At 44.0% G+C, this 12,945-nt stretch overlaps 1 protein-coding gene across 1 annotated transcript in view; it reads left to right on the top strand.

Moving 5' to 3' along the window:
- The window catches only part of GCC2 (GRIP and coiled-coil domain containing 2), a 413,631-nt gene that overhangs the window by 56,523 nt on the left and 344,163 nt on the right, over window positions 1-12,945 (top strand). The window contains exon 4 of the mRNA XM_078658140.1: window positions 1,399-1,466. Coding sequence (XP_078514266.1) covers window positions 1,399-1,466 — 68 coding nt within the window. The remainder of the gene's footprint in view (window positions 1-1,398; window positions 1,467-12,945) is intronic.

Here is a 12,945-nt window from a genome sequence, read left to right as displayed (position 1 = left end):
ACATTTTAAAATTAGTGATACAGAGAAATGCTTTAAATGCCATGAAATCTCAGATACAAAGTACAAAATCAGAAATCTTTTAAATCCCACTTAAACAGAAAAGACACCCTCAAAAATTGAAGTGTCAGACTGATGAAGAGATCTGACAGCATCCTAAGGAGCAGAAAAAGTCTCAAGTAAATTAGAGCGAGTCTTGGGAGGAAAACGAGGGCACCTCAGATTCCTCAATACCAGGGATTTTATACACATTGTATGCATAAACAATTAGCGAAACTGCAGATTCAGCTTGGCCGGACTATTGTTGGGCAAGTGCCTGAATTGATTCAAAAAGGGGACTTTAAAAGAGTTATTTCCACCTAAAAGGACATAGAGGTTTATTTAAAGTATTTCCTGATGTCAAAGAAGGTTGATGTTTCTGTTTGATATTAAACTATGATTTTTATATTTCTTTTTTCTCTGGAAGAAGTTTGTGACCCTGGCCCTTATTCTGCAGGTGCTGGGACCACAAGCCTGGTTGTTCTCACCAGACCTCCCAGATGCATACTTTCACATAACTGTGTGAAGCTAACACAAAAATAATCTGCAGTAGGTAATAGTCATGGCAGCGGTTGCTAAGCATCTCTCTAGGCAGGGAGCTTGACTCTTTTCCTACCGAGATGACTGGCTTATCAAGGCCATTTCGCCAGAAGCAATTTTCTATCCGCTCAGGAACCCAACATTCATTTGCACACTCAGTGCTTACAGATAAATGCGGTCCCTAGTTTTGCAGCAGTGGGTATCATTTATCTAACTGATTCTGGATACATTGGAAGGAAATGTCATCCTGTCCACATCTAGAAAGGGTACAGAGCATTTTTAAATTGGAAGCAGGTGACAGGTTGCAGCCTCATTAAGGTAGCCTGAATTCTATCTTCCAGTGATGATGTATCTGCTGATAAAGCCATTTATGTTTGATTCTGATGAATGTGGATGTTTCTAAGAGCAGGATTTTGATGGAAAATAAAGAGTCCATCAGAAATATCACTCTCTAAAATGTGTAACTTTTCGTTTTACGTTTACCATCCTGTGTACATTGGATTCCGAAGTGATGGTAACAAGTAGAATCACTTAAAGACAGTGCAATTTATTTTTAAATCCATAAGATCAACACACTGAGTTGCATGTACAGCTGAAACCGTTCACTGAAGTGTAAACCTGCTATTTCTGCATGTCCACATTCCTGAAACATTTGAGCCCAACTTCCTTATCTTGGCAGGTTTAAATTTAAGCAGAAGTTAAGTTTTAAACACTGCGTCAAAAAACAGTTATTATTAAGGTCTTATTAAAATCTAGTCATTTTACTTTGTCTCACATAATGACCGATTAGTCTAGTCTGATCTCTGCGATTTTGTCTTCTAGAGTTAGAAAAAGAAGTTGAAGAACTGAAGTCAAAAACACCCAAGGACGGAACCGACGATGTTATTCAGGTGAGAAGACATTTGTTTATCTATTAGTAAGGATTTGTACAGAAACAGCATATTGCCTGCAAGCCACTTAGGCTTGGTTTATATGTTCAGTAAAGTTCCAAGTAACAACATGATTTTTCTTATTCCAAGTATGTATGTGGATGTGTGGCTTTACTTCTGTGTACGAAATTAAAAATGCAACTGGTAATGTGTATCCTATATATGTCGCCATTTTTCATTTGTGATCCCTCGTTCAGACTCATAACAGTTGATTCAATTTTAAACCAGGCTACACATTAAGCCACAACATTTCTGTGAACTCCAACTAAACAAAAAATGTCCTAGCTTTTGTATCAGAAATTTCAATTCTGGTAGCTGATGACAAATCCAAGATCCTGCAACAAGTTGACCGTAAATTGTAGCTGGCAATGGGCTAGAAGGAGCATGTCCTCTAGGTAGACGATGAGACGAACCCCTTGACCCTGAAGGTATTCCATGGGACGCTTGAGGACCTTTGTGACGCTCCAGGGGGCATTGGAAAGTCTGAAGGGCAGAGAAGAAAACTATTACGTTTGGCTGTGCCAGGCAAACTGAAGAAACTTCCTGTGGGGGTGTAGGAGGGGGGGGGGGGGAATTGGAATAGATAGGAAGGCGTCCTTTGGTCCAACCGAACCATCTAATTGGACGGCCACAGGAGGTCACATAGAAGATGGCTATCCTCTGTAATGAAAATTGATGATCTATGAGTCACTCGTTGAACTCGCGAAAACTTATCACAAAACACTGACCGCCATCCTTGCCTACCAAAAAGATATTGCCGATTAACCCCCACGGATGGGGGACCGCGAAACAAATTGCCCCTTCCGCGAGAAGGGAAGAATTCTCCGTAACTATGAACTCCCCCCCCCCCCCCCCTTTTGCACGGAAAACTGAATGGGTCTGGGAAGTACTTTCTGTGTGGGGGAACCATTGAACTCTACCCGAAACCCCTGAATGGTGTTTGCAGGATCGAAGCATCAAAGGTAATAGAGCGCCAAACATGAACTAAACTACCCCCCCTTTCGACTTTCGATGGTGATGAAGGAATGGAACTTACCGGAATTGGTGTAGAATTGGATCCTCTGCCTCTGACTTTGAAGCACTGACCTCGGTATGGTAACAGGTGGCTTAATGGTTGTTGTCCTGGTAGATGCTGCACTTGGAGCCTTGCCATCGAACAAGAAGCCTCACAGGCAGATGAATGGCCACAACCTCGCCCGGCCCCTGGAAAATCCGGGGGTGAAAGACCCATTTGATCGAAGACTGGGCCTTATCTAGCAACGTAAAAGTGTTTACAAATTTCCCCGATTATTTTATGAAAGGCTTTCCCAAGAGGTCCCCTTGAGCAAATTCACCAGCCTCAGAAACCACCAAATCCCCCAGCCTGGGGTCGACTTTGATAAGAAAAGAAAATTGGCGCTCTACCGACAAGGCACAGTTGGCATTACCAAGAAAAATAATGACACTCTGTGTTCAGCCAGAAAGTACCTCGATGGAGATGAAAGCACCTGAGGATCTGGCATCCATGGCCATGTCAAAAAGGTGGTTGTATGTTGCAGCCACGCAATCCCCCAACCATGCATGGTTAAGGTTCTGCCCTAGCCCCCTGCCATGCACCTTGAATCCTAAAAGCTGACCCCAGCTCTAAATACTAAGCCCACCCCAGCCTTTAAAACACCCCAGGCTCTAAAATCCGTTCCTCAGACTTGAAATTGACCCTGACCCCCCTGTCCTGAACCTTAAATTCTTCACCCCAAAACTCGACCCCGTCCCTCCTCGTCCTGAGCCCTAAAATTTCACCCCAGAACTCAACCCAACCCCTTCCTGCCGTAAGTCCCAACTCCTTGACTCTAAAATTCAACCGCAACCCTCCCGCCCTGAGCCCTAAAACCTTCACCCCAGAACTCAACCCCGACTCCACCCCCCACCCTGAGCCCTAAAACCACCTCAACCTCAACCTAAGTCCTACATCCTTCACCTCAGAATTCGACCCATCCACAAACCCTCCAAACCAGCCTCCTACAATTTAAATTTTGTTGTAAAATAATCTCACTCACCATACCACTCCGTCCATCCATTCCTCGTCCGGGCAGGAAGTCACCTCCGACCCTCCACCCAGTCCGACCATCCGCCTGTGTCTAGAGTGCCAACTACCGTGTACTTCTAAACCACAAATATGCGTGGTAAAGTCATACGCAAGCTTTAGAGGCATGTGGTTCCACCTGTGTTTTCAAGCCACGCATTGGTTTGACTGCGTGGTTTAGGCTGTTCCCCTCCAAATTTTCTTCAAGTGGCCAAGAGCATCCAGGAGTTTATCCTGGCACAAGCGCCAGGACCTCTCAATCCCCTTCTTGGAGACCTTGATAAATTTGGCCAGGAAAGTGGCCATGGTAGGATCAAGCTCCGGGGTCAAAGACACCTTACCGTCGAGAGAGGTACGGGGGTTCTCTGCACCCAGGTGGTTACAAGCCATCCTTCTCCAGAGGTTTCCGGATGCGCGCTGCCACACAAGAAGTGACCTTCTCAGAAGGGACCTACTCTGCTGACCTGGGATGGATGATGTCATACTGATCCAATAGGTCTCACCGAGGGGTGGCGGTAGAGGGTTCAGCGGAGGGTGTGAGGGAGGAAGGGAGCCATTGTCTCTATGGGCCCATTTCCTTATCGGTATCTCCATGAGGGTCACATGGTTCTGGGTAATTGGGGATGGGGGAATGGGTTCAGCGGATTCTCAGGAGATGGATGGGGGGGTGGTCCTGATTCATGCTTAAGACACTCGAAGGCGTCATGATTTACCCCCTCTTGTTTGCGGCCTTTGGTTGGTGCCTCACTCTTCTCAGAAACTTGGACATGGGCCTTGGTGCAAGTGGGTGGATTGGCCAGACTAGCTAACCTGGCGCATTCACACGCTAGCTGCTGGGAGATCATCTGTTGCATAGGCCCCATGGCCTCCGCTACTGCCTTACATATTGAGGTATCCACTGCCTAATAAAAGTCATCATCAAAAAGCAGGTATTCAAGGGTATCTCCCTGTGCTGTTGCAGGGATTCTGCACATACACAGAACTTAGCGCAGGAATACAGGACTTTGTGTATAGGGGCTAAGCCTTCCTACCGCCTCAGTACCCACGATCCCAGAACCGACTAGCAATAGTGTCTCACTCACTCTCCTACACAGTCCCGAAGATGCAAATGATTAGACACCCCAGAACACAACACTCGCGACTCTCAGAAACCGCAATGACAAGACGTACCCTTTCGCTCACTCACTCATACTTGTCCACAGTGAGAATTGACAGAAACACTGATAGTTTAAAATGTTTATTTTAACTATCATGCTCTATAACGCAGTATACGAGCCACTATCAGCAGCAAAACGCATGAACCTAAACAGTTAGCATTATCGCAAGTCCATATATTATAAAGGGAGATGTCATCTTGTATCGGCCGTGGATAAAGGACTATAAGGCTTAACCACCCTCCCCTTGGTAAGAAGCAGTATTATTATATAATAGTAGATCCCTGGGTTTTGTCAGCTGACCCCATACCTTAGTGCCTAGATGGTATATCTACATCATAGGAGATGCATGGCTCATTTCCCTGGAAAGGTCCCTCTCCAAGTGTCTTTTAACCAAACATGCATCCCCATAATATCAGAGCACGAGTTTCCAGCAGCAGCAGCTGTTTTAGCATGTTTTGTCTAGGTGCTAGGGACTGACCAGAATAGAATAACAAAGGGCAGTGTTTATTGACCTTGCTCACAGTGTTCATACTAAACTCCAGAAACAGACGGAGAACACCCAAAGCAGGCGATTCTCATGTGAAAGGCATAAACAGAGTGCTGCAAAATAAAGTAATGTAGTAACATGCGCTAAAGCAGCATCATGGCCGCAGAACTCATGCTAACTTAGCGGTTTCGATTATGTCCCCATCAGTCATATGACAGTGCGTCATCAAAAGACTCCAAATCGCTTGCAGTAGGGGAAGTGGTAAAAGTAGGGAAGACACTACCCCAATAGGACTTGGCAGGCACAATACAGCTATGAAAAGGGGTTGGGAGACAACCAAACAAATTTTAGGTGGGCAATGCCTCACTGCTGTGGGTCTAAGCCCTGGGATACTCTCCCCTGCTGCTTTAAAATATAATGGTGACCAAGCCTATGAGGTGTGTCCCTGCATGTTTAGCGTGCTGCTTCAAAAACCACTTAAGCCATCAGCACTGTGGCAGGAGGCCAGGACAGCCAGGTTATCAGAGGGGAATACTGACACCCACCGCTGAGGCATCTCTCACACTAATTATACAAGACACAGGCGGTCAATTTGCTTTTGATGGGTAATTTCTCTCCAGGCTCCAAACTCTGCTTGCGATCTCAACCCAAAACTGAGGGAAAGAGACTGCGTGGCGCAGACAGTGATGCACCACCTAGCAGGCGGAAGAGCGCATTGCAAAGCCACACCAAAACTCTGCTGCGAAGGGAGCGCACTGCGGTTCTGCAGCATGTTGTCCTAGTAGGAAAAATAAAACTGTGTGGCAAAAATCAAAACTGGCAAGGATTATGTCACAATAACAATCATGCAACGGCAAGAGCAAAGCAAGCTCGGAGGTAAGGAAAAGGCACTTAACTTGGCTTCGAGCAGCAAAGAAAGAGGACTGTAGGACTCTATGGCAAAATGTGGAGTCCTGATTGGCTGTTGATTTGAACTGTTTGTCTATTGGTTTAAACTGTTGTGATCTATTTTTCCTATTCCCAAGGGTTCATGGGAATAGTAGTTTGGTGTGTTTTGTGAAAATGACTGTTGTTAATCTTAATGCGAAGAGAGTATGTATAATCCTCACCTGTTGTCCTGACATAGAATCATCATTGGATACTGGGAATCACTAACCAAGCAATATGATTCGACCTTCAAAACAATACACAAAAATAAAGAAATGAGTATACATGAAAAAAATATACATATATGATGACATTTTTTTTATTGTGCAAACAAAACAAATATGGTGTATATAGTTTAGCTGAGGATACTGGGACCTACTGCTTCAAGTACTGTGTGGCCCTCACTCATGAGGTCCGTTTACCATGTCGACCGGAAAAGACTAGAATTGTGGCATATTTCATTTTTGTGTTATCACTGCATAATGAAGATTAATTGCAAGAGATGTACTGCTGCACACCCCTTTCTTTCAAGTACATCTGCTGGTGGTTCATGTAACGGATACAGGGACTTAAAAGGTGATCGTCAGGACACACACACACACACACACACACACATACATATATATATATATATATATATATATGCATGCACTCTAGCAGCATTATAAGCTAGGTCAAAAGATCGTTTTCAATAACACTTTCTTTGTTTTTTTTACAAATGTGCAAGTTACTATAGAGAGGCGATGAAATAGATAACAGCTCTATGACAAAAGTATTTGTATAGCTGGGTTACTTCCTTTTATTGATTTTTTTTTTTTTTTTTTTTTTTTTTTAAATCAAGTCAATAATGGATTATCTATGAATTATGTTTAGCGCTTCACTTTGCCCTTTTACACATTGTGTTTTAAAAGAAGAACATTTTGTTTTTAAATTTTATGAGCATATTTATTTATATATTTATTGCTTGTGTTTGTTTAAATTATGCATGGAGCTTTGCACATTGAATTGAAATCTCTATGCTGCTAGTAGTAAATCTTCAGTTTTCATGCATTTGCACTTTATGTCGTCATTTCCTGCTATTGCACTTTAAATGCCGTCGTTTCTTTCTACAACGCGTCATGTGATCAAGACCCGAGTGGGGGTCGTAACGCGTAATGGCGGACTTGCTGGCCCTAATAAATCACTTTAATTGGCACCAAGAACTTTGGGTCCGCTTATCGTCATTCCTGATCATGAGAGGCAGCTGCTGGTGGCGAATCTTACATATATATATCTATCTCGGCGTGAATGGCACTTTAAGCATAGGATTAGCAAAGACTTTGATAGAAAAACAGACATTTGAGGTGAGCAGATCTAGAGTGTTGCTGGTGTTGAGAGTGCTCTAACAGGAGCTGCTTTCCACCTAAACTTGAGAACTACCCAGAGTTCTCCTTCTTTTCTGCATAATGTATGCGTCCCTCTATGCCTGAAAGGGTTTTGTTTTGATATATATCCAGAACAACGAGTTTGCCTGCTGAAGGAAAGCCCACACACGGAGGTAAGTATTTGCCTTTTATTTCACGAAGGATGCAGCGGAAAACCAGAGCACATTGCTTCATTCTAAAATCTTTGTTCAGCCCAACGCGTTTCGTACTTGGTGAGCACTTCCTCATGGGCCACAGTCACAGCAATGTGCTCTGTTTTTCCGCTGCATCCTTCGTGAAATAAAAGGCAAATACTTACTTCCGTGTGTGGGCTTTCCTTCAGCAGGCAAACTCGTTTTGGATGTAAAGCGGCCCGCCTGAGCCGCAGGAGATGCCCCGCTGCACTCACGTGTAGCCCTGCCGCAGCGTCAACCGGCGAGGTGGTTTATTGACATGGATGCTAACGAAGGAATAAACGGATGCGGCTAAACAGTCCCCATATGCATCACAACCCACTGGGGTAAAACTGAGCTGGAATAACCTGAAGACGGCACGGGACCCACTGTGGTAAGAGTGAAGCACCACAAGTTCCAAGATGCCGTGCGAGCCACGCCCGCTGAGGCGAGGAATGAACACTGAATGTGTATATATATATATATATATATATATATCACCGCTACTTTTCTTCTCTTTTCGTAAAGAAAACAGCACTCGCGGGAGTAGGATCTAAGCTTTTATTATTCGATCCTTTTGAGCACCAGACGCGTTTCGGCTCCTGCCTTTGTCAGTGGTACACTGACGCGCCATTTTTTTAACTTTTTTATACACCTCATGTGACACACATTTAGAGTAGTAGAAATAGGACTGCATTGAGCGCCATCTTTAAATGTCTACATAAACGCGTAATGACATTCTCACCCTTATATAAGGTTGTCGTTTCTCATTGCGCCCTGAATGGGCTTCCATACGTTTAAGTACTGTACACATAATTACAGATCAAATTGTATATTGCATTCACTTATTTCGCCCTAAATGGGCATTCTGGCCCTTTTGTCCGTCCCGCAACCACAAATATTTACACACCATCCAACCTTCCCCCATCACCATTTTAAAACCATAAGATTTCCTACAGGATCTCCCATTTACGTAATTCCAAATTTACATAATTATTTTCTTTGTTTATAAACAGTTCTCTCTCTATACACTAAAGATTCATTTTACATTATTGCATTCAACCCAGGTGTACTGTCATTTCCTCGTGACTGTTAAGACCTCCTGGGGTCTTAGTCCCGATATCTATAATGTGCCTGGACTCTAGCCTTCTTAATTTCTTCAATCTATCCCCTCCCCGGGGATTATTCGTTACTTGGTCCAAGGCAAAATATACTAATTGGTCACTGTTACTATTGTGGTGTTGTTTGTAATGCCTCGCCACCGGGTATGTGGGATCACAGTTCGTGATTGCTCTAGAGTGTTCTAGGATACGCATTTTAGTTGGATTTACTGTGCTCCCTATATACCTTAGTCCGCAAGGACATACTAAACAATAGACAGTATAGGGTGTGGTACATGTTAGAAAAGACTTAATTTGCCGTTGTTTCCCTCGAACTTGGTATGTAAGCATCTTCTTGCTGTTTCTACACGCTTTGCAGCGTCCACATGGGTAGAAGCCTGGCATGGATTTCCCAAAGGGTTCTATAGTTGGGCGGGGGAGGTAACTGCTTGTTAGAGCGTTTCTTAATGCCCTCGCTCTCCTATAGGTTATCATTGGTTGTGTGGGGATGTCTGTACCTATGATGGGATCCGTGGTGAGCAGGTTCCAGTTCTTTTTCATCACTTTTCGTAACACCCCTGCCCCTTCCGAGAATACCGTGATTAACCTAAGGTTCCCATCTTGTTCTAGATCCCTTTCTTTTGCCTTTAGTGTGTCTTTGCGTGGGATGTTCTCCACTTTTCTAAGGGCTTCTCCTAAGCATTCTTCCCCATAGCCTCGCAGTTTGAATCTTTCTATACTCGCCCTAGCATTGACTCTGAAGTCTTCTTCTGATGTACAGTTACGTTTAATACGTAGGAGTTCACCGTACGGTATACTCCTGATCAAACTCGTAGGGTGGCTGCTCATGGAATGAAGGGTGGAATTGCCCGCTGTGGGTTTTCTATATAGTTGTGTGCTTATTTTACCCTGCTCAAGTCTTATTTTTAGGTCTAGGAAACTCACTTCATTTTCACTTATCTCATGTGTAAAGCGTAAGTTATAACAGTTGACATTTAGCCTCTCTATATATTCTTCCGCTTTGCTTTCTGGGCCCCTCCATATGATCAGCAGATCATCTATATATCTATACCAGACCAGTATGTGCTGTGTCCATTCCTGATATTCGGGATCCCAGGCTATATTTTCCTCCCACCATCCTACAAAAATATTTGCAAAACTGGGAGAATAGCTCGTGCCCATGGCCACTCCCACCAATTGTCTGTAATACTGGTCTTGATATAAAAAGATGTTATTCTTTAAACTAAATCTAAGAAAGTCCAGAAGCATTGCGTTGTGCTCTCGATAGGTGGCCGCTCGTGTTTGTAGGATTTTCTCCACTGCTTCCATACCATGTTCATGACCTATGCTTGTATACAAGCTAGCAATGTCCATTGTTATCAATAGGTCTCCTTCTCTACACTCGAGCTGTTCCAATTTGCACAACAGGTCCTTTGTGTCTCTTATATAACTCCGCAAGGTCTTTACATGATTAATCAAAAAATAATCAACACAAATGGAAATAGGTTCTAAGAGGCTGCCTTGGGCACTTACAATTGGACGTCCCGGTGGTTTCTTTTTGTCCTTGTGGACCTTCGGGAGGTGATAGAAACAGGGTGTGGTTGGATTGAGGCATCGTAAGTACAGGAACTCCTCGGTCTCAATTATTCCTTTCCCATGCCATTCCTTCAGCATTTCATGGCACTTACTGATGCTTTCCTGATAATCTTTCTTCCCCACTTTACAATAACACGTTGTATCCTGTAGTTGCCTTAACGCTTCCTCGTTATAGGCCTTGTATGTTTGTAGGACAACATTCCCTCCCTTGTCGGAGGGTTTTATAATCAATTTTCTATCACTCTGTAAGTTCTTGATGGCCTCTTGATGTTTCCGGGTTAGGTTCCACTGTTTATTCGTTGGTCCCTTCTTTTCGATTTTCCTTAGTTCTTTAGAGACTGTGTCTATGAAAAGGTCTATATTGTCCGCGGGCATCTGTGGTACAAATGTTGATGCTGGCTTAAAATTAGTTTCCCCTCCTTTCTGAGGTATGTTCACTTGTGATATATCTTCAAGTTGGCTCGCCCCTTCCGCTCTCAGTTCGTGTAAGGCTTCAAGAGCCGGGATATCCTTCACACGAATTCCTTGTACCTCTGTCATTGTGTTTTGTGTTATTACTTTCTTAGGTCTTAATTTATAGAATTTATGTAATTTCAATTTTCTAGAGAATTTATACAAGTCTATTTTTGTTTGTGTGTATTCCAGCGGTTTAGATGGGCAAAAGGAGAGTCCCAATTTAAGCACTTGTTCTTCCTCTTTGGTCAGACTCCGATCACTCAAATTAACTATGGTCAGATTAGTAGATTCTTCTAGTTCATTATCTACATGCGCCTTCTGTTGAATCTCGCACTGCGTGTTGTTGGCGGGGAGTAATTGCCTTTTCCTCCACTCGCCGCTCCTCCTTGTGGGGCGCTTCTTTGCTGTTCTGGGGGTTTCCCCCTTCCCCCTCTTTGTCGTGATTGTCGGAGGATTTGGAACTCGTCGTGAAAAGGGAGTTTCTTGGTCATGCCAGCTTCTCCCCTTGCCTCTTTGCCCCCTCGTGCTTCTTCATTTTCAGACACTTCTGACTCGGTTGTATCTCCTGGTTCTTCCACTTGTATTGCATCTCCCTTTCTGGCTCTTCCTCTTAATGCTTTCACCTGTGCATCGTATCGTCTGGCGAAAGTGAGTACTCTGCCCATTTCGTAGTCACCTTCGTCTCTTTCGAATTTTTCTTGCTTTCTTTTTCTGATTTTATCTTCGTATGTCTTCAATCGTTTTGTCATCGCGCTCTTCAATTCATCCAGCTTTTTCTTATCTTCCCCCAACGCCTCTATTTCTGTTTCAAGCTTAGATATCTCTTCACGAGTTTTCGCATGATCGCTCCATGCGAATTTGATCAGAAGTTTGAGTAATCCTTGGCAGAAGTCCCCTGTATACTCTGACCATTCCTCTAGAAGCTGGGGGTCTGGATTTTCGTACGCCGGGACTGTGTAGAACCTTAATCCTCTCGGTACCCGTCTTACTTCCACATAATTTTGTAATGAGGTGGCCTCCCACCACTTTCTGATTTCCCTTTCAAATAGTCTTTCCATCTTACTGTATAGAGAAGTCGCCGTTCCTGTTGTTTCCTGTGTTTCTTTCTGTTTCTTTTTGATCGCACTAGGTTGTGTGCGTTTTTTGAAAGCATTTTCTGCCGCCTCCTGGCGGTCTGTGTCACTGTACATGGCACGTCAGGGTCTTATTCTTTGCGTATGCACGGAGTTAATTTCCTCCAGCTCATTCTCCCTCGTGCGCCACTCTCAGAGATTCCGGGCTCCGGTTTGCTGTCCGTTGATTCCCTTTCCTCCGCGTTGAGAGTCGCGGTGCACGGCGTCTTAAATTCTCGCTCCTTGTTGCGTCAAGCCGCGCACTCTTGCACGGGTGCGTGTCGCGAGCGACGCTGCTCGCTATAATCACCGCTACTTTTCTTCTCTTTTCGTAAAGAAAACAGCACTCGCGGGAGTAGGATCTAAGCTTTTATTATTCGATCCTTTTGAGCACCAGACGCGTTTCGGCTCCTGCCTTTGTCAGTGGTACACTGACGCGCCATTTTTTTAACTTTTTTATACACCTCATGTGACACACATTTAGAGTAGTAGAAATAGGACTGCATTGAGCGCCATCTTTAAATGTCTACATAAACGCGTAATGACATTCTCACCCTTATATAAGGTTGTCGTTTCTCATTGCGCCCTGAATGGGCTTCCATACGTTTAAGTACTGTACACATAATTACAGATCAAATTGTATATTGCATTCACTTATGTCAGCGATTTAGCAATACACAGGTATTTGATGCAACAGCACTCCATGCTCCAGAGGGCAGTGCGACTGGCCCCACCCACTTGGAAAAGAAGCACGTGTATTTGAGGTGCTGTTGCCTGCTGAACGCTTTCATACACAGTCTGCCCATGAAGAAGTGCGCACAGCGCACGAAACGCGTCGGCAAAAGGACTTCCATTTGTGATGTTTTGTTCCGAGCAGGATGTTATAGCTTTCAACAATTAAAACGCTGAAAAAATACCTACCTGTGTGAGGCTCTTTTCAAGGGGACAACTCTGTTTGAATTGATTT

The sequence above is a fragment of the Lissotriton helveticus genome, chromosome 8, assembly GCF_964261635.1.
Source record: "Lissotriton helveticus chromosome 8, aLisHel1.1, whole genome shotgun sequence".
In the NCBI taxonomy this organism is placed as follows: Eukaryota; Metazoa; Chordata; class Amphibia; order Caudata; family Salamandridae; genus Lissotriton; species Lissotriton helveticus.
This window is presented reverse-complemented; position numbering and strand designations above follow the sequence as displayed.